General features: G+C 37.8%; 1 protein-coding gene across 1 annotated transcript in view; it reads right to left on the bottom strand.

Annotated features, from left to right (window-relative positions):
* Window positions 1-27149, bottom strand: part of LOC131055729 (clp protease adapter protein ClpF, chloroplastic) — a 213484-nt gene that overhangs the window by 54616 nt on the left and 131719 nt on the right. The window contains exon 8 of the mRNA XM_057990131.1: window positions 4610-4655. Within this exon, the coding sequence (XP_057846114.1) occupies window positions 4610-4655 (46 nt within the window). The remainder of the gene's footprint in view (window positions 1-4609; window positions 4656-27149) is intronic.

Consider the following 27149-nt stretch of genomic DNA (forward strand, 5'->3'; position numbering starts at 1 on the left):
CATGTGGGAGTAGTGGTTTAGAAATAAAGGAGGTACTGTGCAGCCAGGGAGAGAGGGTGGACTGCAAATCGGCAAAGGGTCATAAAGATTAGAATCGACCCAAAAATAGATTTCAGTTTTTAAAATGATAGATAAAATATAAAACGGAGGAGAAAATGGTGTGGCAGCAGGGCCGCGGGTAGAAAGTTCGATGGAAAAGAGAGGAGGTTGCTACGATAGTGAGAGGAGCGCTGTGCATAATGAAAATCTGATCAAATTCAAAAACAATGAAAGTGATGTGAGGTGCGTAGGAAGACAGCTGACAGGGGAGGTTAAAAAAATAATGTGGTCGCTGCCAAGAGATTGAAAATCGACCCTAGAGAACAGACTAAATTTAGAGAACGGAGGCTGAGAAACAATCATTTAGAAAGAAAAATTTTGTTTGGTTAGAAAGAGGGATGAGTCGGTAGGAGGTGGGGAACCACCTATGCTGAGTGTAGGTTTATCTGAGATTATTGTGTGTTTTAATTATTTAATTATTAAGTGTGCAGATGTAAACAAAGTCTGTTCTTGTATTTGAAGGGAATGAAATATATTTCTATGCTTAAGTCCATGTCTCTGTTATATTTGTGTCTTTGAGTTTTGGAGGTGCAGATAAGGAGGAGGACGGGGTGTTTTGTATTGCATCAGACCTTTACACAATTGTAGAGCAAATGGCACCTGATTCATTATTTGGAGCACAAGTTGTATGTGAGATAGAGATCTTCAGGCTTGCACAACGAGACTTCTTTGCACGAGAGATATGCAAGGCAAATCAGACAGAAATGCAGCCAAGTAAAAATCTATTAAAGGTATAATTTAAATTTTAAAAATTAAACTTTTCATTCTTTTACCATTTTACGTTAATAACTTAATATTGAAAGTACTATGAAACTCAAAGTTACATGATAGAATTGATTTGTCTTTTTTCTCATTTCAGATGCATGGCGGGAGATGTTTGGTGCTAAGGTGCCAAATCTTCAAAGTATTGCAGTTCGTGTCTTGATCCATCCATGTAGTGCTTCAGGATGTGAGCGCAATTGGAGTATGTTTGAGAACATACACTAGATTGTTTCTGCATAGGTTGAATGATCTTGTGTATGTTATAGAATTGAACTCCTTTGCCTCCATCCCAAACAAATCTTCGGCATTGACTTATCTCTTATCACTTTAGAGGAGGTTGATCCACAGTCATAGTGGATCATAGAGGTTGATGATCTTGTCTTCAGTGATGATGACTTGGCCTGGGTTGATTGGGTGTAGTGTGAGGTAGAGGCAGTAGCCATGGCAGAGGAGGATAGAGCACAAGAAGACCACTAGGATGTTGGTGTAGATGTCACTGAGCCTAAGACACAAGCAGATATCATGGTTGCATCATCATCCAGGATGTATCTTAGACGCACACGCAAGAGGGCCAGGGGGCTGGGTGATATAGACTCCTCTAAGAAATAGATTCATTCATCAGATATGCAATAGTTGCAGGAGTTCATACATTCGGTCCCCAACTGTGAGTACAATATGAAATATATAGAAAAGTCGACTATGGTTGAGAACGCCAACCGTTGGTAACTACTAACTGACAACCGACTGTCAGGAACCAATTTCTTAATTACAAAACAATTTATCTTATTTACTTACGAACTACAATGCGGTCCAGCTATTTCGACGTTGAGGTGGTGTGAACAAAAAGAAATCTTGATTTTATTATGTAGTGTTTATTCTTCAATTTCTTGGCCGTGACTTTTCATTTTCTAAGAGGCTGAAAAAGATATCAGAGATGGTGGGGAAATAAGCTTCAGGGGTGAGAATTTGTTGCAGGCTATGTAGCTTCAATGGAAGGTTTTAAACATTTGTGGCAATAAAAATCATAAGGGAATGATGGCATTATTGAAAGAGGTCTCCATCAGCAGATTTTGAGAGTACAGAGCAGAGAAGAGAAGAGAAGGGAGGTGCAACTGGGAAACATGAAAAAGATACACAGCAGACATGCAACAGATGAGAGAGAAATGGTAAGAAAAAGATATCAGCATAGAAGAAAGGAACAAGACATGCCTATGGGATAGCATGAAAGCAGGCACAACATATGGAGAAGAAACAATAATTCTGAAAGAACAGAGAAGAGGTGAAAAAGAGACGCAACCAGTAGGGAGACAGAACAGAAGAAACCAAAAACAGCATAGAAAAAAATTTGAAATAAGGTTTGGTAGTTTATAGAGGAGTGCAAAGGAAGAAGTGAAGAACTGAATTGAAATAAAGTTTCTTCTTGTTGTACATGTGAAATAAATAAAATATTTATCTTTTATTCCTATTGTATTTGTGTTTGAATTTGATGTTCCAAAAATAATTGAATTGGAATTTAGTTGTAGCTACTTGATTGGGCAGTTTGATATAACCTCTAAATCCTTCCTGCGTTAGATTTCCTATTGTTATGTAGGGATGGATATATGGTACTACAATCATGTACCATTACAAGAGAGCAACCGTTGTGCATTAATCAGTATCAATTCAGTCAGATAGCAACCTATTTTATATTCACTTCACAGATCATGTCTATGATAATCAGCTTGCTATTTTTTACCTTACAAATTTTCATGAACTGTAAATAAAAAATTATAAGGTGCTAATAGATAATATATATTCTGTCTATTTTACCAAATAAGGCAATAATTAGCATATTGTAATAACAAGGTTTGCCCAAAAGTAGAGAGCCTAGTCACATTTGCATAGCATACCCAGATGAACCCAGGTGGGATCTGTAGAGCTCCGTCTGCATCCACAGCAGATCAGACTGCGTACCTAGACTGGGTAACCTGGACCCAGGGGTAAATCTGAGTCAACTGGCAATGTTGTCTTTTGGTTTGCTGATTTATTGGTGAGAAAGACTTTTGCTACTATGATATAAAGTATATTGGGACTTTGATCTTTGAATATACTTCATATAATAGTAGCAAAAGTCTTTAGAAAATAAATCAGCAAGCCAAAAGACATTGCCAGTTCACTCAGATTTACCCCTAGGTTCACGCTAACCAGTCTAGGCATGCAGTCCAATCTGCTGTGGATTCAGATGGGGCTCTACAGAGCCCACCTGGGTTTGTCTGGGTATGCTATGCAATGTACCTAATCAAACCCAGGTGGACTCTACCGTGTACAGCCCACTCCTTTTGCAAACTGCACTCATACTTCAGCTGTTCACAAGAAGCAAATATAAGTATTTACCAGGATTATGTAAATGCCAAATTCAGTAGAGCTTAGCTGGGCAAGTGCTTCATGCGCTATGATCCCCTCTTTGATATTATGTCAGATGAAGCAAGTGCAGTTAAGCCACTTTTCACAAATCTATCAGATGAAGTCCTTCAATATTCTTCTGTGACAACAACCACCTCTAATTTTTATCAAATATTCAATCCAGTTAAGTGTTGGAGTGATTTAAATTCTGTTGAGAACTGCAAAATAGTTTTAACAAATTCAATTCATGGGTTGTTAGATGCGACGGGCTATGGAAATCATCTTGGAGTATCACCTGCTGAATTTTTCTTAGAAAGCAATAATTACTGGCTTCACATTATAAAAAAACATGCATGTTTTACTTTTCAACGTTTTCTTAGAGTGCCTAATGCATTAGTATAGTGTGTTTTTTAAATGCTCTCAGTGGGTCCCAATAAAGGTGGTTAAGGTTTTAATGTTAGGTATATACCATCTTATAAAAAAATTATGTTGTTTTGTTTATTAAATGTATGTTATGTGATCATCCTATTTTTAGGTAAAAATATGTGCATATTTATGACTTTTATATATTTTTTGTATGGATGTACCCAAATGTATCCAACTTCAACAAAAAATTGTCATACCTGTGTACCAAAACCCTCAAACCCAAACCCAAACTGGCAACTTAGCCTAAAGATAGAGCATTTTTCCATCAATCAGATTTAACTGGGAAAAATTGGCTCAGAGTTAGGATTAGGGTCAGGGAAAAAATCCCATTGGGGGGTTAAGGGAAAAATCAGGAAAAAGTCACTACATGAATCAGGAGGGAAAGGAAAAAACCCAGAAATGCACTTTTCTGATAAAAAAATGATGATTATTAGGTCAAAAACTCGGTTTGACCAATTTTCACAACAAACCTGTGATTTAAAAAAAAATTGACCTCCAACTCAAATGCCAACTAATCACAATAAATAGCAATTTATTTATGATTTCTGCAACATTGATTTATATATTAGTTTCAAGTTAGTTAAAAAGGAGTAAGTGAAAAAACATATCAATTTCTTGATAAGATGTGAAGCTCATCCCACAGGCAATCAATCTATCGCTCAAATATAAATTTATCAAGGTATCTTTCGCAATAATGATTATGTGATGAACTATAAGTCTATAAACAGTTTCCTGAAAAACTAATATTATATGAACGATGCCAATATCCAATACCAAGGAATCAACAAGCATATGCAAATTTTTAGAACATTGCATATACAGCAATGCAATACGATATTTTCCTCACAATTGATTTTTCTTTTTTGTCAAAAGTGGTCCCTAGAAGCTAAAACTCTTGCAATAAAGAAAGTTACAAAAAATTATTAAGAACTACTGTTACCATAAGCAACCAGTAAAGTTGGATCTGCATGTATGTCCACCAGAACCTGAAAAATAAGTTTTCTATGATTAGTGCCAATGAACAAATAGAAAGTAGATCTTCAAATTAAGTTTTTTTGCCATTTGAACATAAGAAATAATATAATACATAATAGGAAGATAGAATGTATCAAAGACAGTATACGTGGTTAAAAGTTAAAACCGATGCACAAAACAACTTCAATCCACCAAAAAGTTATCATGGCAACAAAAATGGCAATTACATTATCAAACGGCTACTTGTATTGCTCACATTGTTAAACCTGTCCACTACAGGGTCATTGGGCAAAATGAGATCAATCATCACACCTTTCTGAAGCCCCAGAATAGCTCAAGAAGCCACTTAAAGGGATTATTTTGAAGGAAAAACTAATACGATATCATGGCCTACATGGAAAATGCAATTGGAAACTCGATAATGTAAGTCAATTTACTACACCTTTGTTGAGGTGATTCAGCAATTGTTATAGGAAGGTAAGATAACCTTCAATGAACACAGCCAGATCATTTTTCATGTGAATCATAATGCATAATAACAGCACAACAGTGAGGTATAACATTAATCTGAATAGTACAGCTGGTGATTTGGACTTTTGACTGGTTATTTTTATGGAATTACTTCCGCATCAATTTATATTCTCAAAGAAGGATGTTACATCCATATTGGCTTAGATCTCTATTATTTTCTGGTAGTTCCAATTAGACCTCTTGTCATTACAGTTTTGTTATAAAAGGGTGAACTATGTGATGCTGGGATTATGGAAACTTTTGTGAGGCAAATTTGGGTAGCCCATAACTTTCTCAATAATACCAAAGTATTACTGTCACGCATCAGAAAAGTCTTTAGAAAGTACTTCAATATTCAATAAATAATACCCCATTCTGAGAGCATGTCAAAATTAAGGTCTTTTCAATAGATGTTAAATGTAAGGACTAAGTGATGTTGAAGGACTTGGGGTCTTCAACCATCTTTGGGACACAAAATTGATGAAATATAATAAGAAAATAAGAATAGGTTCACTATGTTATGTATGTGACCAAGGCAACATCAAATGTTTTCATTGGTGACCAAAACCATAGGATTTTCTATAGATATGTGATGTAAGAATAAAATTGATCAGAGCTTGAAATGCACAATAGAACATCTTAGGCTAGATGTATGTGTGAAAAATTGTTGCAGTAATAAATATAACTCCTATTCTCTGAAAAATCACATTATTGACATACAAGTGCCCTATAAATCTAGGATGGCACTAGAACCTCATAAGTCATAATGACATTTCGGAACTCTGTGAACGTTGTTTTACATTCCAAATGAACAGTAAGTTCTGGATGTCTGGGACTCATAAGAATGGAAAGAACGAGTTGTCTTAAACCGAGAGACAACACAACAGAGAATAGTCGACCAAAGAGAGTATGTACAAAAATTTTACTAAGTTTTAAACCTTTCGAGCTGCATACCACTCACGAAGAAATCCAATATAAAAACTCTCTAGAAATGTTTACAAGATGTTTCTTGAAACACAACAATCCCGAAATGTTTCCAGGCCATTCTGAGGTATTAGTGAAAAATGATTGTTTCATGTTGGTATGTATCTTCTATTTAAGTGACAGTGACAAATTGTAGCCCTTTTTTAAATTCTTAAACTTCTTTAACAAAATAAAATATGTATAGCCAACTAAACTGACTTAGAGAAGTAATAATTTGTCCTACATAGAGACAAAATAGTCAATCAAAATAATCAGAAAATCATGAACCTTTGTAACACGCAATTTAATTAAGTTTCATCTCAGGTTTTAGAAATGTCAATTAACAAATTATGACTATGAAATTCTAGTCAGCATGTTTCTAATGAAAGACATGTTGAACACTTAACCATTCATTAACCTTTAAACCATTAAATCAAATCTGCAGAAATAAAGAATAGAAACAGAACATACAACACACAAGAACACCAAGATTTTTACGTGGAAAACCCAAGGAAAGGAAAACCACAGTGAGGATCAACTCACAATATATGACACAAGTTTTTACAAAATTTGTTTTAGGCTCACTGCCAAGGAAGCTCACTGCTCCCTGAATGGACTTGCAAGCTAAGGCAAACTGCTCCCTGAATGGACTTGAATGGACTTGGAAGATACAATGGACTTGCAAATTGAAGATCACTTCTCCAAGGCAAGGTACAATGAGATCATAGCAACAATCATAATGTGACCTGTTGTAGAAGAAGCATCTGACAAATGCTGATGGTGCAGTCCTCTTTGTAGCCTAACTGATTTTGTCACACTGATTTCACACACTTCATAATCATTTGATATATCATTGATTTATTTTGCACATCACAAAACTTCACATCTTCACAACTGTTTTAACCTTCCTTATATATCCTCCATCACATGCCAAAAAATCAGTTAGGTGGGCTCAAATAGGATCTAACAAATGAAACGTGCGACCTAGAATAGGTCAACTTCAACCATATGTATCAATCACAAAATTAGGTTGTGGATCAACCTAGAACTTAACTGAACTCCAATCATATCATAACACATCCTTCAAAGCCAATGAAATAATTTAGGATCAACCGCAATTGAAGGAACATTGAAGAGAGACTAAAAACATTATGCAGACCAAGATGAAAGCATCGGAGACCATCTACAATCTTTCTAAAAACATCTCTTTAAGTAATCAATCAAGTGCAAGTGCAGAAGAACAACATGACTGAACTAGTAAACACTATGCAGACCAGACCAACTGTGTGACATCAACATAATAAATATTACTCACCAGAGCACCACCATACCTAAAACTCATATCTCTGATTCAATATGCCATCCTTAACATCTTCCCAATACCGCACCGTCAAACCAATAACCATGATAGAAAGCAGAGCATTCTAGTGATCTAATTGAGACATGCTTCACCATCAAACTGCAATCCGAGAAATTGAACCTTATAACTTTTTTGTAGAAGATATTATGACTTAAAAAATTGACATCAGGCCCCTAACACATTACAAATCTTAAATCCTGAACCGCACAACCAGAAGATGTAATGCGGTAAAATGCAGAGTAATTTACCAACACACAATCATAGGAAAACAGATTGTTCTATACTGAGACAAATTTCCTCAGTCACCCAGATATAAAACTGACTGCTTGAACATCTAGACACCAACTAAGGTGACAACATCATATAACCAAGACATAAATCATGTGTATCAATACATACCATCTATTCTAGACTAATATCCTACTATCTCATGAATCTTTGGATTCTCTTCTATGTTTCTAACTAATCTGAAATGGCACAACTGCTCTCAAATATGCCCAACACACATCATCTAATACCACGATACATACCCCAATCATCTCCTCAAGCACAACACATATTGTCATACATCAAGTTGACATCAATGACAACACATATTGCCAACAATCTGCCCGTTTATCATTGATGGCAACTACATATGTCTACAGATCTGCATCTGTACATACTCTCCTCTTTCACCAATATCTACATCATTATCTATTCAATATCTCTCTCACATAGAATCTATCTAGTATTTGTCCTCCCTTGAGACCAAGGAATGTTGGTGTAAATAATTATTCATCTTTGATTATTACACCTTACTTAAGTTTACTTAGGTACATGCATATCATAGTAGTTTTGGTATGAGACACTTGGGTGTTTGTGCCACATTGGGATAGTTTGTGTAGGAGAATTTCCACCTTTTGTGGTCTTATCTTGTTGTTACATTCCACCTTCGGTGGGTGATCCACCTCATGTGGAATATTATATTGTTTCTCCTACCTACCACACCTATTTCCTACCTACCCTTGTTTCTTATTGAGCCACATGTCATGTTTGTGTGCTCACATATCCATATAGCCTTGCCTATATAAGTAGGCTCATATTCATTGTATGTAACGATTGATGATCCAGTTGATCATATTTTGCATCTTGATAGAATACAGTTTATTCCTATCATCTATTTTGTTCTCTCTTATTTGTGCTTTCCATTGCCTCTAGATCCTGGCAAAATCTCACATGATATCAGAGCCATTAGAGTGTCATTGGTTTGCCAATTGAGAGAAATTTGATGCTATTTAAGGTTGTATATTTTGGAGCTTTCTATTGCAGGTTATTATTGAAACTTGATGGGTCAAATTTGAAGTCACCATTGGATTGAGGAGGTTCAAGAAAGTCAGTTTTGCCTTTTGTTTCATCCAAATCGGACTTTGAAGGCCAAATCTAGAGCATTTGAAGTTTGAAACTAAGACGGAAATTTTCCAGAAATTATAATTTTGCAGGCAATTTTCAAATAGTGATATCTCACTCATCCGGACTCCTTTTTTCGAGCAATTTTTTATTGTTTTGGGGTAGAATTTCGTGATCTGTACAATGGTGCATGAGTTTTCTGATTTTCGGATACAGGTTTTTCTGAAATCGTGAAATCTCGATTTTTACAACTTTGGAGGCTCTGTTTAAGCTCATATGGACTCTTTTTCAGGTACCGTTTTTTTTTTAAATGCATAATTTTTTGTCTACTTTCATAATCTGTCATTTGTTTGCAGTGATTTTGAGTAGAAATTGTACTTTCAGTATTTGGTCATTTTTTGGCCTATTTGGTACTTGTATTTTGCTTGGATCTCAGTTTAGGTCACTAGCAGTATTTGTTAAAGTCTCTTATATCTCATTTTGAGAAGTTGTAAAATTTAAATTAGAAGTCCACCTTGCCTTGTTTTTCAAGTGGCCCATTGTATAGGCACTAAGTATAAAGTGTCAAATCATGATTTTTTTTTGGGGGTGGGGTGGTTTCTTGATTGAGTAATTTGGGGGGGTGTCTTGTGTGATTGTGCCTCTCTCTATCGTGTTTTTTCTTTTTTTCTGCTATGAGTTCTTCTAAGTTTCCTCTATTAACTCCTCATAATTATGCTACTTGGAAAATTGATGCATGGAGTAAACTTATGGAAAAAGAACTAACTCATTATATTGATGGAACTATTGTTGCTCCCGCTGATCCTAAGGCTGATCTTGTTGGTCACTTAGATTGGCTCACTAAAAATATCATGGCAATTGGTACCTTAAGAAAGTATGTATCAAAGGATCTCATTTTTCATATTGAGAAATGTACTCTAATCAAGGATGCCTGGCAAAAGTTTCAAGACTTGTATGGTCAAGTTGATGAGATTAGGGGATATCAAATTGATAGTGATCTCACCATGTTAGATCCCAAGAACTTTGATACTATACAAGATTATGTCACTAAGGCAAAAGAGTTGAGTGCACAACTCAAGGATTGTGGCATTGATAAGAACGATACTCAATTGATCTTCAATTTGATGGGCAAGCTTCCACAAGAATATGCAGCATTTGTTTCTAGTTTCCAAACTCATAGGATGACAATGCGTTCAAGCTACACAATGCCTACATTTGATGCTTTCGCTGAAATGTTGATGATGGAACAAACTAAGTTGATAAGCATGGGCATTCTTAAGACTTCTAAGTCTCAAGCATTAGTGGCAAATCAAGGGAACAAAGGAAATCAAGGAAAGGACAACTCCAACAACAAGAAATGGCAATCAAAGCCTAAGGACAAAGCATCACCTTCTCCACAACAAGGAAATTCATCCTCTTCCAAGAGGGACAATTCACCAAAGAGGGAGAGACCTACTTATGCCTATTGTAAAAAGTTTGGTCATGACGAGCGTCGTTGCCATTCTAAGAAGATTGATGAGCTCACACATATCCTCAAAAAGCATAACATTGATTTGCCTAATGTCTACAAGAACGATGATTCATCAACTTCCACTTCCTCTCATTCAAAAGGGAAAGGGCAAGCATTCATGGCTTCTACAAGTGGGAAGACTCACTCTTTTGGGACAAGAAGAGGAAAAGCTCTTTGTCCTACTACAAGAGGAAAAGCTCTTTGTGCTACTACAAGTCATGATGTAGGGAGATGGCTTCTAGATTCAGGGGCTTCTCATCATATGGCATCTTCGCAGTCTATGTTCTCTACATTTGAGCTTTGCACCATGCCGCAGATTTTGATGGGCAATCATACATACATGGATGTGATTGGGAAAGGATCTATTGCCATTGGGGATAACTCCTTCAATGATGTGTTGTGTGTACCCCCCTTGACAAACAATCTCCTTTCCATCTATCAAATCACACATGGCGCAACAAAAAGAATTGTGGAGTTCACACCTGAGTCAATTTTCATTAGAGACTTGGAGACTAGAGCTATCATTGCGACTGGGGTGGTTGATCATGCATCTCGGTTATACTCCTTTTCAACTTTTGTTGATGATGATGATTTCACATATGATGATTCTTCACATGATGATCACACTTCTTGTGATGGTTCAGATTTTGAGAACTTTGGGAACTTGAACTTGGGGATTCTCACATGTGATCCCGTTCTTGAGCCTTGCATTTCATCTCCTCCTATTGATATCACATCACCTATTGCACCTGATGATGCGGATAGTGCGACAGTTTTACCTTCATGTGATTCACTGCAGCAGGATATTTCATGTCTTCCAGCTTCAGTTTCATGGGATGAGTACTTGACAGACAATGCAGGTTTGTTTGTGGAATCCTACATTACAGATTTGGGAGACATCATTGATGATATTCATCTTCTCTTTGATAAAGATGATCCTTCTTCGATTGTTGCGAGTGAACACTCTGACCCTCTTGTGCATTTTCTACATGATCATTCTTTCGAGGTTGATATGATTGTGGATACTTTTGTCCAGCAATTGGAGGAGGTCTCTTTATCCTTTGAGGAGACATGTGAGTCTTTGGGACTTGTTCTACTTTCTTCTCCACTAGATCTTGGAGTGCCTTTTTTCAACAGTATGGAGCAGTTTACCACCCTTGGAGGGGGTATCTTTCAACATCAACATGGGGACATTTGAGTAGTTTTCAGAGACTTCATTCATCAAGAGTATTTTTCCTACATCTTCCCTTCATGATTGGGGAGACTTCATGGATACACCTTTGGTTTTGTTTCTTCCTAAGGGGAGGAATGTGGTTCGATGTTCGTGGAGTAGTTTCTTCATTCATCATCGAGCTTCTATCATTGGTGCAGATTTTACATCCAAGGGGGGGCTACCTAGTCTCTCTTCTTCTTCTCTCATATGGAGGGGGACTTTTTCCTCACATGGGGTTTTGTTCCTCACATACTTCTATGAGAGTTCTTTGTATATTTTTCATCTCTCTTTTGGGGAGGGTTTTTTCCCATTGGGTTTTTCTCCCTTTCGCCGCTTTGTGAGAGATTTTATTGCATTGGTTTGAATGCATTTGCATTGTACATGGGTACCTAACATGGCCACGTAGCCGGGACCCATCTTGCATTGCTTAGTTGCATTGTAGACTTATGTGCATTCCCTTAAGTTGCACTTAAGGGGGGGTGTTGGTGTAAATAATTATTCATCTTGGATATTATTACACCTTACTTAAGTTTACTTAGGTACATGCATATCATAGTAGTTTTGATATGAGACACTTGGGTGTTTGTGCCACATTGGGATAGTGTGTGTAAGAGAATTTCCACCTTTTGTGGTCTTATCTTGTTGTTACATTCCACCTTCGGTGGGTGATCCACCTCATGTGGAATATTATATTGTTTCTCCTACCTACCACACCTATTTCCTACCTACCCTTGTTTCTTATTGAGCCACGTGTCATGTTTGTGTGCTCACCTATCCATATAGCCTTGCCTATATAAGTAGGCTCATATTCATTGTATGTAACGATTGATGGTCCAGTTGATCATATTTTGCATCTTGATAGAATACAGTTTATTCCTATCATCTATTTTGTTCTCTCTTATTTGTGCTTTCCATTGCCTCTAGATCTTGGCAAAATCTCACAAGGACAAAGGGCATAATATCTACTTAACCAAAACAATACTGTACATGCTCCCCCTAACAGTGTGCATTAGCTCAAAATTCTCCCCCTTAAAAGGAGATCGCTCAAAAAAAAAATGATATTATATACACAAGTCTTCAACTACGAACCCAAAAAAATGATACCGTAATCTGCTACAAAACTGTACAACCAAAAAACTGTCTTATCTCTACCTTAGCCACAGTCTTGGAAGGTAAGATGCCTTCATACTTTAAATTGAGATGAGCCAGAGTTGCATCCCAAGTACCCTTTCCTGAGGTAAGGATTCAATTTTGACATTCAAACTGTATAAGTCCTCGACTATGTTAACATCATCCAAAACCTTCATTTTCTACTCAACTTCTCCCAAAATGCTAAACACAGAAGCCAACCTCAAGTCTATTGTTTCTCTTAACATACAAAATTGCTTCTTTATTTGATCTTTTTGTTCCTGCAAGAAAGATATCTGCAAATGAAGTTGCTCTATTTGAACTCTAGTGGAGCCATCTTTATCTTTCCGCATATCATATGCACCAGCCAATTGAAACATCTAACTCAATTGAGTCAATCTGACTTTTGATACTTTTTGTTGATTCAGGTCATCTTTTTAATGTCCAGTTTCAGGAACAATGCAATATAACCACAGAATGTAATGTCTGATACCACTTGTAAAGTCCCTTATTGAACAATATATGAATTGTAGGCCAACTAATGTCTGATTTCATACAATAAACTTATGTATTTGGAAATAAGAATGCAATTATATGATAATGGTCAAGCCACTGGCTGTCTCTGATTTATACAATTAAGATTATGCTTGAATGAATTGATATCAATTTGCACTAAGTGCACAATTACTTGTTGTTTCAAATAGAACAATATAAATAAGCAATGGACTAGAAGTTGATATTGCCAATGGCAATATGAATGGTTGTATCTGATTTGGAAAATTTAGTATGCACAACTGGTTACTGCTGATTCAGATGTGGAAATGATATTATGCAAGGTATATAGTGCCATGTCTGATGTGAATAATCCTTGGCTTCATGTACACAATATTGGGCCTTTGGCCTTGCTCACACAAGCTCTTCCAAACTGGAATAGGAAACAATATAAAACACAATCTGTTGGTGTTTCCAACTGATGTCCCTAAATAACCTCTATGAATAGCCAATGTAGTCAGCATAAAATGCCTATCGTTATATTTGATAATATATTTGTTAGCTGCCAATGTATTAATTGTTTGTATTAAATGGGTTGTCACTCTCAGGTAGTTAATGTGTCGGTTGGTAGACGGTTGTGTACCTCTCGGCAACCATCGAGTCCTTTAAATATGTTGTGTGCCGCCAAGGAAGGGAGTACGTTATAGTCGGGTTAATTGTAATCCTTGGTCAACCATCTCTGGTCTTCTTCTCTATAATAATTGCATGTACGAAGAAAGATATATTTTACTGTTGTGTTTGGTATGCATTAGCATTTGTATTATTATTTCGAGTAAACATTTTGGTACCGTTGCCTTAAAAGAAATCAAGTCAGCCTTGAGTGATTCATGCTCATAGACCCCAATTAAGGTGAGAAGAGGCCACAAGGTGGTCAAGATCAAGCGATGAAGTGATCCGCTAACCCTCGGCCGGAGGAAGCACAAGGACGAGTCAGAGCCTAGAAGTACTCGGAGTGTTGGGACACTAGAGGTGGACATGTAGAGTACGTGTGCATGGCTGAAAGTGAAAAGAAAGCACTAGAACATAGCGGTCGAAACAATCCACCCAAGTTTGGCACACCTGGAAGTACCGGAGTGTTGGGGACAGTGGAGGTGGGCGTATAGAGGATGTGCACATGGCTGAGAGTGCAGGGAAAGCATCGGAACGTAGCGGTCAGAACAATCCTCAAGGTCCAACACACAAGGAAGTACGCAGGCGAGAAACCAATTTACAGGAACTTGTCCCTTGCCGAGGAACCATGAATTAGGGGGCTAAGTCAAAGACTCCTCCGATACCTTCCGAGTGAAAACAATGATGAACACCCAGGAGAAGCGGAAACTCCCAAAGTTCACAAGGGATGGATCATAGGACCCCGTATGCCATTGCAAGACATGTATAACGATATGGGAGGCGAATGGCCAAGATGACCAGGACTACTAGCTAAAGGAATTCCCCGCCAACCTTCGGGGGATTGCCATTGACTGGTACACAAACCTCGACGGTAAGCACAAGGCAGGATGGATTACTCTAAAGAAGCCATTCAAGGAGGAGTTCAAACTCTTGAGGGATGACAACGAGATTGTAGCAGAAATGTATAATACCAAGCAAGGTAAAAACGAGTGTACAAGCTTACAATCATAGACTCAAGAAGCTACTGAACAAGATGGAGAACCAGCAAGCCGACGAGTTGAAGAAGAGGTGGTTCACTGAGGGATTGATTCCCTAGTTGTGCAAGAAGATGAAAGTAGTGATTCCATCCTCGTATGTCAATGCTTAGAATTGGGCGATGGACATCGAGAGTGAAAACAAAACATACTCCCGAGGGAAGACGAAGACCAATGATAACGAGAGCACCCAAGGTAGCAGTGATGAAGAATCCAAAACCGTACAAGTTGTTTGATGGGATATGTTGAGAATGATGAAAGAATTGAAGGCTGAGAAAGGAACCAATAAAGAATGTAAGAACTATGGTGTACTGAGTGCAAAATTGAGGGGCACATGATGCGTAATTGTCCTAAAAAAATGTATTGTGAGATTCGCCAGGTGATGGATCATTCAATAAAGGAGTGTCCATATAATTTGAAGACTAGAAGTACGCAAGTACTCTTCACACAGGGAGAGTCTAGCCCATCAAAATCACAGAGTGTATTGCTAGGCGGTTATGGAAATCAACGAGGGCAAAATCAAATACAATACGACTCCAGAAGACGTCCTATCATACAGTGCATATAGTGTAGTGAATGGGGACATTTTGCAAGAGACTGTCAGAATAAGAAAGACAATGTACAACTATCGTGCAAATGGTGTGGACCAAGTAATCATGAAGACACTAACTGCCCAAAGCAGAAGGGTATTAATATGTTGAATGTGGCAGAACAAGAGGAGGCAATGTTGGCAATCACGACAGCACAGATGAAGAAGGTGGTGTACTTGGACCCATGTACGGAGAAGGAACGACTCCAAGAAGCCAGAACAAATAACCTCCAACAAAACTGCATGTCATTGCGATCAAAGTCAAAGAAGAACATAATATGCCAGGTGTTGCAGACAATCGTACCCATCAAGGTGATAGACCTTCAAACTATGCCGCAACTAGGAATGGCAATTACCAACACGGTTGGTGACAACAACACCAGCCATCAAAAACAATGTAAGCCACAAGAGGAGGAGCTGACGAGAAAACCACCATCCGAAGAGAATGAGGCCAGTCATCCAATGTTGCTGATGGTGAGTATCGGGAGGAAGCTAGTTGTTGTCGAGATGGAAATAATGGGCCAAAAGTTGAAAAACACCATCGTTGAAGAGGACTTGAGAGTTAATGTGCTACCAGAGGACACTTGGAAATGTCTGGGGAAGCCGCCACTGTGGCCGCCAACCTTCGAGTTAGTAGGTGCAGACCAACATGGCATCAATCCATTGGGAACATTGATGGCACAAAAAGTAATAATTGGGACACATCAATTTTTCTTGGACTTTGTAGTCATCACATTACAAAATAAGGCATATGACGCACTCCTCGAGAGGGGATGGTTGATTGCTGCCAAGGCGAATCATAATTGGAAAAGGAACACACTCTCCATCAAAAGTGACAAGAGAAAGTACATCATTGACCTAAGAAACCAGGCGGTGAGTGAAGAACTAGCATCCTCCGACTCAAAGTCCGAGGGTGGAGATTTTGGGATGGAAGAAAGAAAGGCATGGAACCAACTGAGGAAGGGGTACTCGAACTAGAAGATTGCTCTGAAGATGAGATGAGTTCCCTAAATGGACTATTCCACTAGCAAATGGAGGACTATGAGGTATTTTCACCAACGTGTAATTTTCTTGAAGCGACAACTCTTGTTGAAGGGCAACCCATGCAAGTGTGTAAAGCTATGGGCAATACATCTAACAACACAAAGATGGAAAATAAAAGGAAAAAAATAATAGAAGAATTTCGGCTTGTGGAAAACCAAAGACTGGTCGAAGCATTCCATACCAGGTCAAGTGGTAGGCAGGACAAACCATACAAGGTCAAGCCATACCAAGGAGAGAAAGGGTCGTTCAACAAGAACTTTAACAAGGTTCGAAAGTCATGCAAGAATTTGTACGGTGATCAGAATTTGTATGGGGGTATGCAGCAGTCGTACGAGATTGTTGGAAGGAAGTCATATGCAAGGATACCATTGTCATATGGAAAAATGGAGCAGTCCTACTGTTGATGGTGTTTTTACGCACTATGCAACACAAAATAAAATACTAAGTATTCTATCCTCTCTTGAACAAAGCCTCCCAAATGCAAAGTTGCGTGATCAAGTGGGACAACTCCAAGATTCTTGAATGTCAGGTCTTGGCGTGCTCTTGGATAGACTCAGTTGTATATGATGTGATATTGCTGGATTCACAAGGTGGACTTACATTGAATGCTTGAATGCTTTGAATATCATTGGAACATGGGAATTAACTTGATTCGAAAAAAAAAGGAAAAAGGATGAGGGTTGAGAAAGCTAATCTAACTCTAGGAATGTAAGAGCAATGGACAATCTTTGGTGGAATTCAACTGAACTTTTCTTTGACATGCATCGAACATCTCCACAAGGCTAGTGCAATCTTCTAAGGATAGCTTTATGATTTTCAAATCACCACTACAAGCATAGACACCATCAAGTTGATGCATATCAATGAAAGAGCAATAATTGAAGTTAAGCTTGGCTAAGATGGATCCAGTTGACTACGCAAAGTAATTTACCATATGCAAAGTGTTAGTAGTATTGGTGTACGAATTTCACCATTGATCATAAACAAAGTTCTTCCATTCATCTAAATAACATGGAAATCAAATTGAGAAAGAGACCATGCAAATTGTCGAATCAACATCGCAAAATCACCATATCTTCAATGAAGTTTACATGCCTTTTACAACAAAGTCTTGCCAACAATCTTTGCCTTCTCTTCCTACTCTAACTATTTGTTATCTACTATTGAGCTACTAACTATTCACTATTTACCAATGAAGAAGTGGAGCCTTTTATAGTGCTCTCATTACAATTCAGTGGCTCAAATCAATTCACAATCATTGGCCAAGATTGAAAGATAGTGTTGGTTGAAAATTTTGTACACTTGGGGAAATATACAAAATTGTGGTTTCAACCACAGCACATGAGTAAAAACTCTCCTAATTAAGGGAAGGCTCCTCCTATCTAACTACAACTTTGAAAATAAAATAGGATGGGACAACAATCTTTCTTCTTCTTTCAAGAAAGACAATATCCTTTTCTCTTCACAGAAAAGGATAGCAATTGAATATAAACAGCAATAACCACTTTCAAATGAAATGAGAGAAAGGAAATGAAGTTTCCTGAAAGTGCAAAGACTTCCGTCACTTCCTTCGGGACGGGACGACAATATCAAGCTCAAAGACTTGATTATATGAAGTCCTATCTACCCTTTTCTATACTAATACTATAAAGAACAAGTTATGACAGCTCAAAGACTCTCAGCTATTTCCCACAAAATCTATTCCTAAATTCTCCTAAGAACAAGTGAAAGCACAAAGACTTGCAACTTCTCTCAACAAAATATTTATTTTAATCTATATTAAACTCAACTACTTGCAGCACAAAGACTACAAATCAGAAGTGATTAAGCTCTTTAGGAACACTTGCAAGAAAGATAATATAGAACACTAACTCAAGAATGTAGCACAAAAACTCAAAGCTTGAGCAATTTCCTTCTATTCCTTTCAATTCTTGAATTTACACATGAAAACTCAAAGACTTCTTTGCTGTAAATTTTTTATAGAACACTAACTCAAGAATGTAGCACAAAGACTCAAAGCTTGAGCAATTTCCTTCTATTCCTTTCAATTCTTAAATTTACACATGAAAACTCAAAGACTTCTTTGCTGTAAATTTGGCAGAGTTTTTGTTTGCTTTCCAAACGATAAATATTACAATAGACCCCTCAAGTATTTATAGAAGAGGGGCCTTGAGAAAAAGGTGGAAGGATCCTAACTAACTTGAGAGATTCTCTCAACCACCAAGACTTATTCAATAACTAACTAAGACTTATTCCAACTACAGTCCTCATTGGACACAACTTGTACTTGCCTTACATGTAATTACAAAAGTGCAAGTAATGTGTAACTTGCTTTTTACAAAAATACTTTTACATGTAACTTATCAAAACAAATTTACAACTAAAGATTACAAAAGAGGGAAAATACAACTAAGTGTTGAAAAACACTTAAGTTGCAGCACGTGAAGACACGAATCCTTTAAACTTCTGGATGCTCGTTTGTAGTTCCTCGGGATTTGGTTCATGAGTGTTGTTGACAACAACCATGGTCTTCACAATAGTGTCATGACACCAGAGGAGCGCAAAGTTGTTTTTATTCAGAATGGGCTAGATTTCATGCAAAAAGATTTCGTGTTTCATCAACATTTGAATTGAAGCAACCGAGAATTGTTTGCTCTTCCATTCATTATGAATCCTCATCCATAAATCAGCAAGAACTTCTTCTTCTGGAATCAGCTCTCCATCCTGACTTACTATGTTGCAAGAGGCCCTTTCACAATGTGAGACAATATCTCGGAAAACTTCACCCCGGAATCTCTTTGCATCACCGATCTCCTCAGTGAAGGATTTAAGAACAAGGACCTTGTTTTCTAGGAGCTCTTCAAATTCCAAGTACATGACCCTGGAAGAGATGATGCCATGCTCCTGCAAAACACTCAGCTGTTGTTGGGGCATGGTACGCCAAATTGTCAACCTCTCTTCAACACTTTCCAGATTCTTTTTGAAAGTATTAGAAGTCTGATCCAGTTTCTCCTCAATGGTCTCTAACTTAGACATCATCTGAAAAAGGTCTTTCATTACCTATGCACATAGATCATGAAGCTGATCAACCCAGGAATCCAATGCTTGTACCTTTCGAGCAGCCCTTTCCACTCCACGAATTGATTCTTGAGAACTAGAAGAACCTATGGATTTACTCCCTTCAGCAGCAAGTTTTGTGATTTTATGAACGGCTGCCATAAGTTGTCGGTTTTCATCTTCTAGCCTGTCTTTCTTTGCTAGAAGCTCATCACACCTTTCCACCAGCGAAGCAACAGGAAAACTAAGCATCATGTTTAATGACCTCATGCGTTTGTTTGCCCAACTCTATCCTTGTAACCTTATAATCGGCAGCTGACATTTCCTCAAGTGGCTTATCTGCAATAGGTTCCACAATTTCAGCTACCTTCATCTTGTTGTTGTCAACAGTTACTCTAGAGATAGTCTTGGCCTTCTTAGCAACTTTCGATCTAGACTGTTTTAGTTGCTGATAATCAAAGGCATCAAGTGAGATTTCTTGCTTCTTCCTTTTCGGGGTAAAAGAACTAAGCCAAGGAGGCAAAGTCATCAACTCCCCTTCAGTAGCAGTTGTAGGCAAAGGAGAAGCAGTTTCTGTTTGAATCTCTGTGGTCATCTTGGGAGGAATATTTGTTTGGACAGCGACCACGTTTTGCTCAGTTACCAATGGGCATGAAGATTGCCTCATGAATTCTTCAAAATCAGAAGTGGAAGTATCAATTTCTGATAACTGGATGCAAGTAGGAATATCCTTAGGAATTTACAACACAGTCTCTTGTCGATGATCAGGAGATGGCTCGTATTCTGAAATGGGAATAGCATTCTAAGGAGATTCATCCACAAGTAAATCAGGAGGAGAAAGAGGCATCTCAATGGAAACTGGAGGAATGATCTCATGAGGCGAGTCTGAAACTGGAGACTTAGGAGCATCATCAAATTGTTGCCCTTCTTCTGGATTATCCAGATCGATTACCTGAACATGAAATCGTGATTATTCCTTCCCACGAACTGTCTCCTCCTCAGGAGGAAGCACTACTGCCCGACTAACTCGCAACTTGATTCTTGTGCCCGAAGATGATGCACCTTCCTTGTTGTCAACCTGAATCTCAGACTTACGTCCAAGAGGCCCTGTAGAATCATCTTCTTTTCCAACCTTTATTTTTATAAGTCTAACAGCATTGTTTTTCAACCATGCGTTAGTGTTGGCCAAGATAGGCTGAAATCTCTCAAGGATGGATATGCACTCTGTGTGACCATTGGATCAAAGGAAGTGGAGCTTCCTCAACCCTCCGAGAAATGTATTCAAGATCAAGTATGTGCCCATCAGCAATCATCCCTTGTGGGATATCCACCAAGTTCTAATCAACAATTTGCTCAGCAGTGAGCCTGCAGTAATCCATCTTCAGAACTTCGCCTTCTGTGTGGAGATCTACCCAGACGTCCTCAATGCGATGCACATGCACAAAGGATTTCTTAATCTTCTCCTTCATACCCCTGTAGTCAAAATCAGCTCTAGGTTTAAACTTTTTGAGCTTGATTTCTTACAATTCAGTCTCCATGGCCTTAGCTTTCACAGATGTGACGAGGGAATACCGACCAATTTTCAGTGGATTTGTGGTAGAGATCCCCATTCCAACCTTGTGTCTAGCAAACTGAAAAGTGTGGACAGCCATTATCTGTCTTCCCAACTCCATAAGAATGATCTGATCAGTTGGGTATCTGGGAAGCATATATGGCTGACCACCATAGCATCCAATTCTCATATAGGTGAAGGTGGGAAACTGAAGAAACAAACATCCATATTCGCACACCCTTTCCCATGCCTCATTTGATACTCTTTTGTTCTTCAAAGTTCTGTCAAACTGACACATGAAATATCCGAAGAATGCATCTTGAACTCTTCTGAAATGCAATCTGTTGGGTCTCAACGGCAACTGGTCATAATATTGTCAAACTGGTATAAGTGAGCGATCACCCTTGGTAGAAAGACCTGGAAAGTGTCTAAGTGATGCTGCCAAGTATACCAAATAGGAGTTCATTAAAAAAGTCATGGTAGTAGGGACTGCTGCAAGTTGTTCACACAAGGCATCACTGATGACTTCTCCCCATGAAATGTGATGAGTCTGCCTTATGAACATGATGAACTGATACATCTATGGCTCAAAGACATTAGAATACTCGAGGCCCATCATCCTGCTGAGAAAGGTTATGGTGTCTCCTATTTCCCATTTGAAATCGCAGCGGTACAACTTCGCCCACCTTGAGAAGGAGGCTTGTGGCTCTTGAATCCACCTGTTGATATGTCGCTTGCAATCTTTTTCCCTCTTCAAGTAATACTTTGTTGCACTTTCTTTGGAGATTTCCATGTAAACAGGTGCAGGAGGTATTCTGAAGACCTTCTCGATCGTATCTACATCAAGACGAATTATAGCTTCACCATCATCATTTTTTATGACTATTGTCTCATTGTCAAAATGATGGGCGCAGGCGAGAACAAACTCAGATTCTAGGGCAGCCACCGGGAAAGAAGATGCATGATGGATATCGCTGTCCAACAGCCGCTGCAAGTTATTATCCTGTGGATCTTTTACCCTCTTGACGAATTCCGACATATCCACGTGCCTTATTTTCGTATCTCTGATACGATCCAAAGGGGAAGAAACTTGGGAAGGTGCTACCTCGTTTTGATATTTGTCATATTTGTACTTCATCTTTTTTGAAACTGGAGATGCCGGCAAATCTGACATTGATTGTGAACCTGGAATACTGTGATGAAGACTTAAAAGAGTTAAGGCAACATCATAGTCAGCTGCAAATATCATTCTTCCTTCTTCAAATGGTAATTCAAATAGGAAAAACTTCGATTCTTGAACTTCACGATTTTGTGAGAGGAAGAGGGGAAATATATAAATGGGAAAATCTTGACTTTGACCAATTTCGGATCTTGGGGAAATTTTTGCAAGTATACAAGTCGGAAAGAACATAAATGCAATCAGGGTTTTAAAACCCAAATGCAAGTACACTTGTAAATTTGCAAATGGAGAAATGGATGGAAAATGAGAATTTGACTTGTGGAAAATGACGGAAATGGAAAAAGTACGGATACAAGAAACATGAATGGATAGAAAAGGGAAAATCCGGGAATGTCATTTTCATGAAAATGGGAAGAATTTTTCAACTTGTAATTGTAACCAAAAATGGTTAAATTCCTTAACCGTAAGGGAAGAACAAGAATTTCCAGGGAATATGGGAAGAACAATGCAATTCAAAAATTGCATACCAAGGAGAAGATCTCTCTCAAAAAAACCGATTTTTTGGGGGAAGAACAACATATTTTCAAAAATGCAACTAAGAAGGAAAACAAAGAAAGCAAGAAAATAATAAAATGAAGGAAAGAAAGAAAAGAGAACATACCTTTCTTCAAACTGAAAATGCTTCTCCAAAAATGCAATCAAACTTGGAATGAAGAAGAATATCCAATAAATAGAAGCAAACCGCAATCCCCAAACCCTTGCCACGTTTTTGGAAAAACGGTTTTAGTTGCAAAAACGTGGTTATAGATGCAAAAACCATGTATGAAAGTGTCAAAGCCAAACGCCCAAGTAGGAGATGAAGAAATGGCATTAAATCCTTCCAATACGCAGCCAAAGGAGGGTCACGTGGAAAAAACGTGGCAACAAATGCTTCTTGAATGGCTCATTAAATGACTGAAAACTTATCACAAACTCCACGCCTAGGTAAGAGAGGTAAAAATGAACTAGGAGATTGCAGCTTCATGAAATTTTGATCCCCCAAAATGTGGCATTTTGGAAACACGTGGTTGCTGATTTAGACTAAAAAATCCGTAAATGCAAACCCCAAATGGTGTGATAAGTGTTTACAAATGCATAAGAATAGGGTGAAATCCAAAATGCCTCTCCTTCTGTGATAACCCCTACGGTATCACGAGATATAAAATCACTTGTGCAGATTAATTAAATAGGGTTATTGTAAATAAATAATTAAAATAATAATCTAAGTAATCTATGAACGAATAAAGGAAATATATTTAATTGTTTTAATAAAGGAAACATTATTTAAATAATTAATATCTATTTAAATGGAAAGATATTTAAATATATTTTTGACATGTAATATTTAATATATTTCAATGAAATGTTATATTTAATATATTTAAAAGGAAATAATATTAAATATTTAATATAGTTAAATGAAATGTATTTAATATTTAATATATTTAAAAAAAGGGAAACAATATATTTAATATATTGTAAAGGCATGGCTTAAACAATTAAAATAAGCCTGGTTACTCCTGCATGAAGTGGCGCGTGGGTAATCGCAGCTGATTACCCCCATACCCCTTCATGCGGAAGGGGCCCGTGGAGGGGCACAACCCCTCACGGGCTATATAAAAGAAGCAGCGGCAGAGAAGAAAGGAAAAAGGAGAAGGGAGCAAGGTGGAGAGAAGCTTCCGCTGCAAACGAAAGGTAAGAATGCTCGTATTAATGTTCATTATTATTAATTAATATGTAATGTTCATTATTAATTAATTAGTATTCAGTATTATTGATTAATATGTAATGTTCATTAACATTAGTTAATGGGTAATGTGGAATGCTTGTAAATATGTGATGTTAATTATTGTCCAAGTGAATATATATATTAATTGATGTATAATATTCAGTGGTCATTAAATATAGGTAAAGGATATAATCATGTTAATTATTGTATTCACAAGTTTACACATTAGGAAGGATTGTGTAATACAAAGGTAATTAATGAAACTTAATGCATATGTTAAAAATGGTAAAGTACATTGATATATATATGTTAAAGAATACATTAGGAATCCATGTTAACACAAAGGGATAGGTTATGAACTGAAACTGATATGCATATGTATGGCTTGGTTGACTAAAACTCAACCAAGAAGAGAAGGATCTGGTCGATCCCCTTTGAGGACTTGAATGATAGAGGCATCACCCAAGACAAGGAATAGACAAGGGTCTTCCTTGGCTGTCTTGAGTATAAGAGGTTACACCCAAGACAGGACTCGACGGATCTGGCCGATCCCCTCTAAGGACTTGGGTGATGGAGGCATCACCCAAGGCAAGGAATAGACAAGGGTCTTCCTTGGATGGCTTGGGTGTGAGAGGTTACACCCAAGACAGGATTCGAACTCATCTTCGATTTCCTAGAGGGCTTGGGACCAAGGGGTTCCAAGAAGGTGAGCCTCACGGCCGCCTACGGACATACTTTCGTATGGCATTGTAGCCTTTTTTATTAGATGAAAATTATGATTATGTTAATTAAGCAATAAAGTTAGATTGCAATTTAGAGAATATATATATATATATATATATATATATATATATATATATATATATATATATATATATATATATATATATGTTTGTTGTGTTCTAACAATCTGTTTTGCAAGTTAATGATCTCTAACTAGTAGGGACATTACACCTTCCTAGAAGATCTCCACAAAAATCGCTTGAAAACTTGTAATTTAACCAAAAAATCCCTATTTTAACTAAACAAGCCAAAAAACAATAAAAATAATAAAAACAACAAAGGGGAAATTTAAAATAAATTACAAGTACTCATCTTTTAATAAAAGTGCACATGTAATAAGCTGAAAATTCCCCTACAAAGACTAAAACAATGGACATCATTAAAACTTGCAGTTTGAAGGAAATTCTCCACCTGCAGTCGGGATTTTAAAACCCAAAATTGAAGGAAAGACAAAGCAAACGTACCCAGAATTTGACGAAATTCGAAATGTAGTTCGAGGATGGACTGAGGATTAAGCCAGAACAAGGATTAGTTGAAATTATGCCTCAGCAAGCATGCCATAGAGTAAAAAAATTCATTTTTTCACAAAAAATTTATGAAATGGTCCTTCATTTTTGGAAACAAAAATGAGGACAACAGATAGAAACCCTAATTAGGGTTTGTTATACCCATTACAAAACATAAAAATTCATTTTTTCACAAAAAATTTATGAAATGGTCCTTCATTTTTGGAAACAAAAATGAGGACAACAGATAGAAACCCTAATTAGGGTTTGTTATACCCATTACAAAACATTTAATGCTTGACCAATGATAAAATCACAATTGATGGGACACATGTTCTTTGAAAATTCAACCAATAAATGGTGATCGTAGGTACATCGGACTTTGTGCCCACATGTGGTAGTTATTCTCTTTGATGGATGAGTTTAGGTACTGTTATCACAAAAGCTTGCACCCTTGTTGAGCTATCAACTCAGCAACCTTGTGAAACATGGAAACAACCCCGAAGTGTGGGACCTTGTGCAAGGGGGTTGAATCTCCGAAGAAGGTCGGCTTCCTTCTCAATCCAGGTGTAGGTGTTGAACCAACTCAACACTTCAAAACTAACTCATAGGCCTATCCTAACAAATTGCAGAGGTAAAGGGAAGGGAGAAATGCTTGAAATAAAAGGTGGTGATGCACCAAGAAGAGATTGTTCCTCTCCCCACCCGAAATGGCACGAGGAATCAACTGAAATACCCAAGAGATGCACAAACTTCAGTTGCATGAGTGACCCAAACACATGTATGGAGGTTAGAATTTGCTAAGTGTCAAGAGGGGAGAAGGATTCCCACAAGTCACACTCAGAAAAACAAGTTAACACAACATATATGGAGAGAAGAGCCACAAAACATACACTTATGATGAAGGTAAGGAAACATACACAACATGCGTAAATTGAAGGAAAGCAAGAATGTAATTTAAATCCATTCAAAGGCCAAACTTACAATTGCAGAAATGCAAAAAATAATTACAAGTCTTCAAGAGAAGAGAAAGAGCATAGGAAAGTTCAAGGCAGCAGGGAGAGAACCCTTTACAATGAGGCTTAACAGCCTTTATATAGAAAAATGGTTACAAGAGTGATCATGACCCCTGCATGTTAGTCTGGGAGTGCAAGGAAGTGCATGCACTTGACTTCAGTACATGCAAGCAACCTAGCCATACCCTAAAAAGGCAACCCTGAGAAGGGTGGATTGACTGACCTTCCAAAGTCAGAGCATGCAGGCATATGGCATAAGTCACCACAACAAGCATGCCCCGTACCTCCCTTGATGGAAATCCTGCCAAAAACATTAAATGCACCTTTGTAGCTTCACAAAAGAAGGTGCACAAGTCACCAAAACTGTTGGAGCATTTAAAGCCTTGATTATAAATCACGTCATCCGGAAGTGTTGCCAGACGGAAAGAAGTCCAGAGACTTCAGAAACTCGGGCTCCCAAAGTGGGAAAGACGAGGAAAGAACTTTGGAACATCTAGCACGTCCCCTCTTTAGCTCTGACTAGCAGAGACCTGTGAGTTAGCCTATTATGGAGTATTGTAGGCTGGCAATAGTGGATAGAGACTCAGTCAGGATATTCAGTGTTTGGATTTGGTGTTTTTGGCAGTAGTACACCAGTTTGGAGCAATTCCTTGATTTTAGGAGGCAGTTCCTACATTTCAGGAGATATTTCCTACTTTTCGGAGGTTGTGACAACGTCCAGGGTTGGGGTTCCATGAGACCA

Source organism: Cryptomeria japonica, chromosome 3 (assembly GCF_030272615.1).
Source record: "Cryptomeria japonica chromosome 3, Sugi_1.0, whole genome shotgun sequence".
Classification (NCBI taxonomy): domain Eukaryota; kingdom Viridiplantae; phylum Streptophyta; class Pinopsida; order Cupressales; family Cupressaceae; genus Cryptomeria; species Cryptomeria japonica.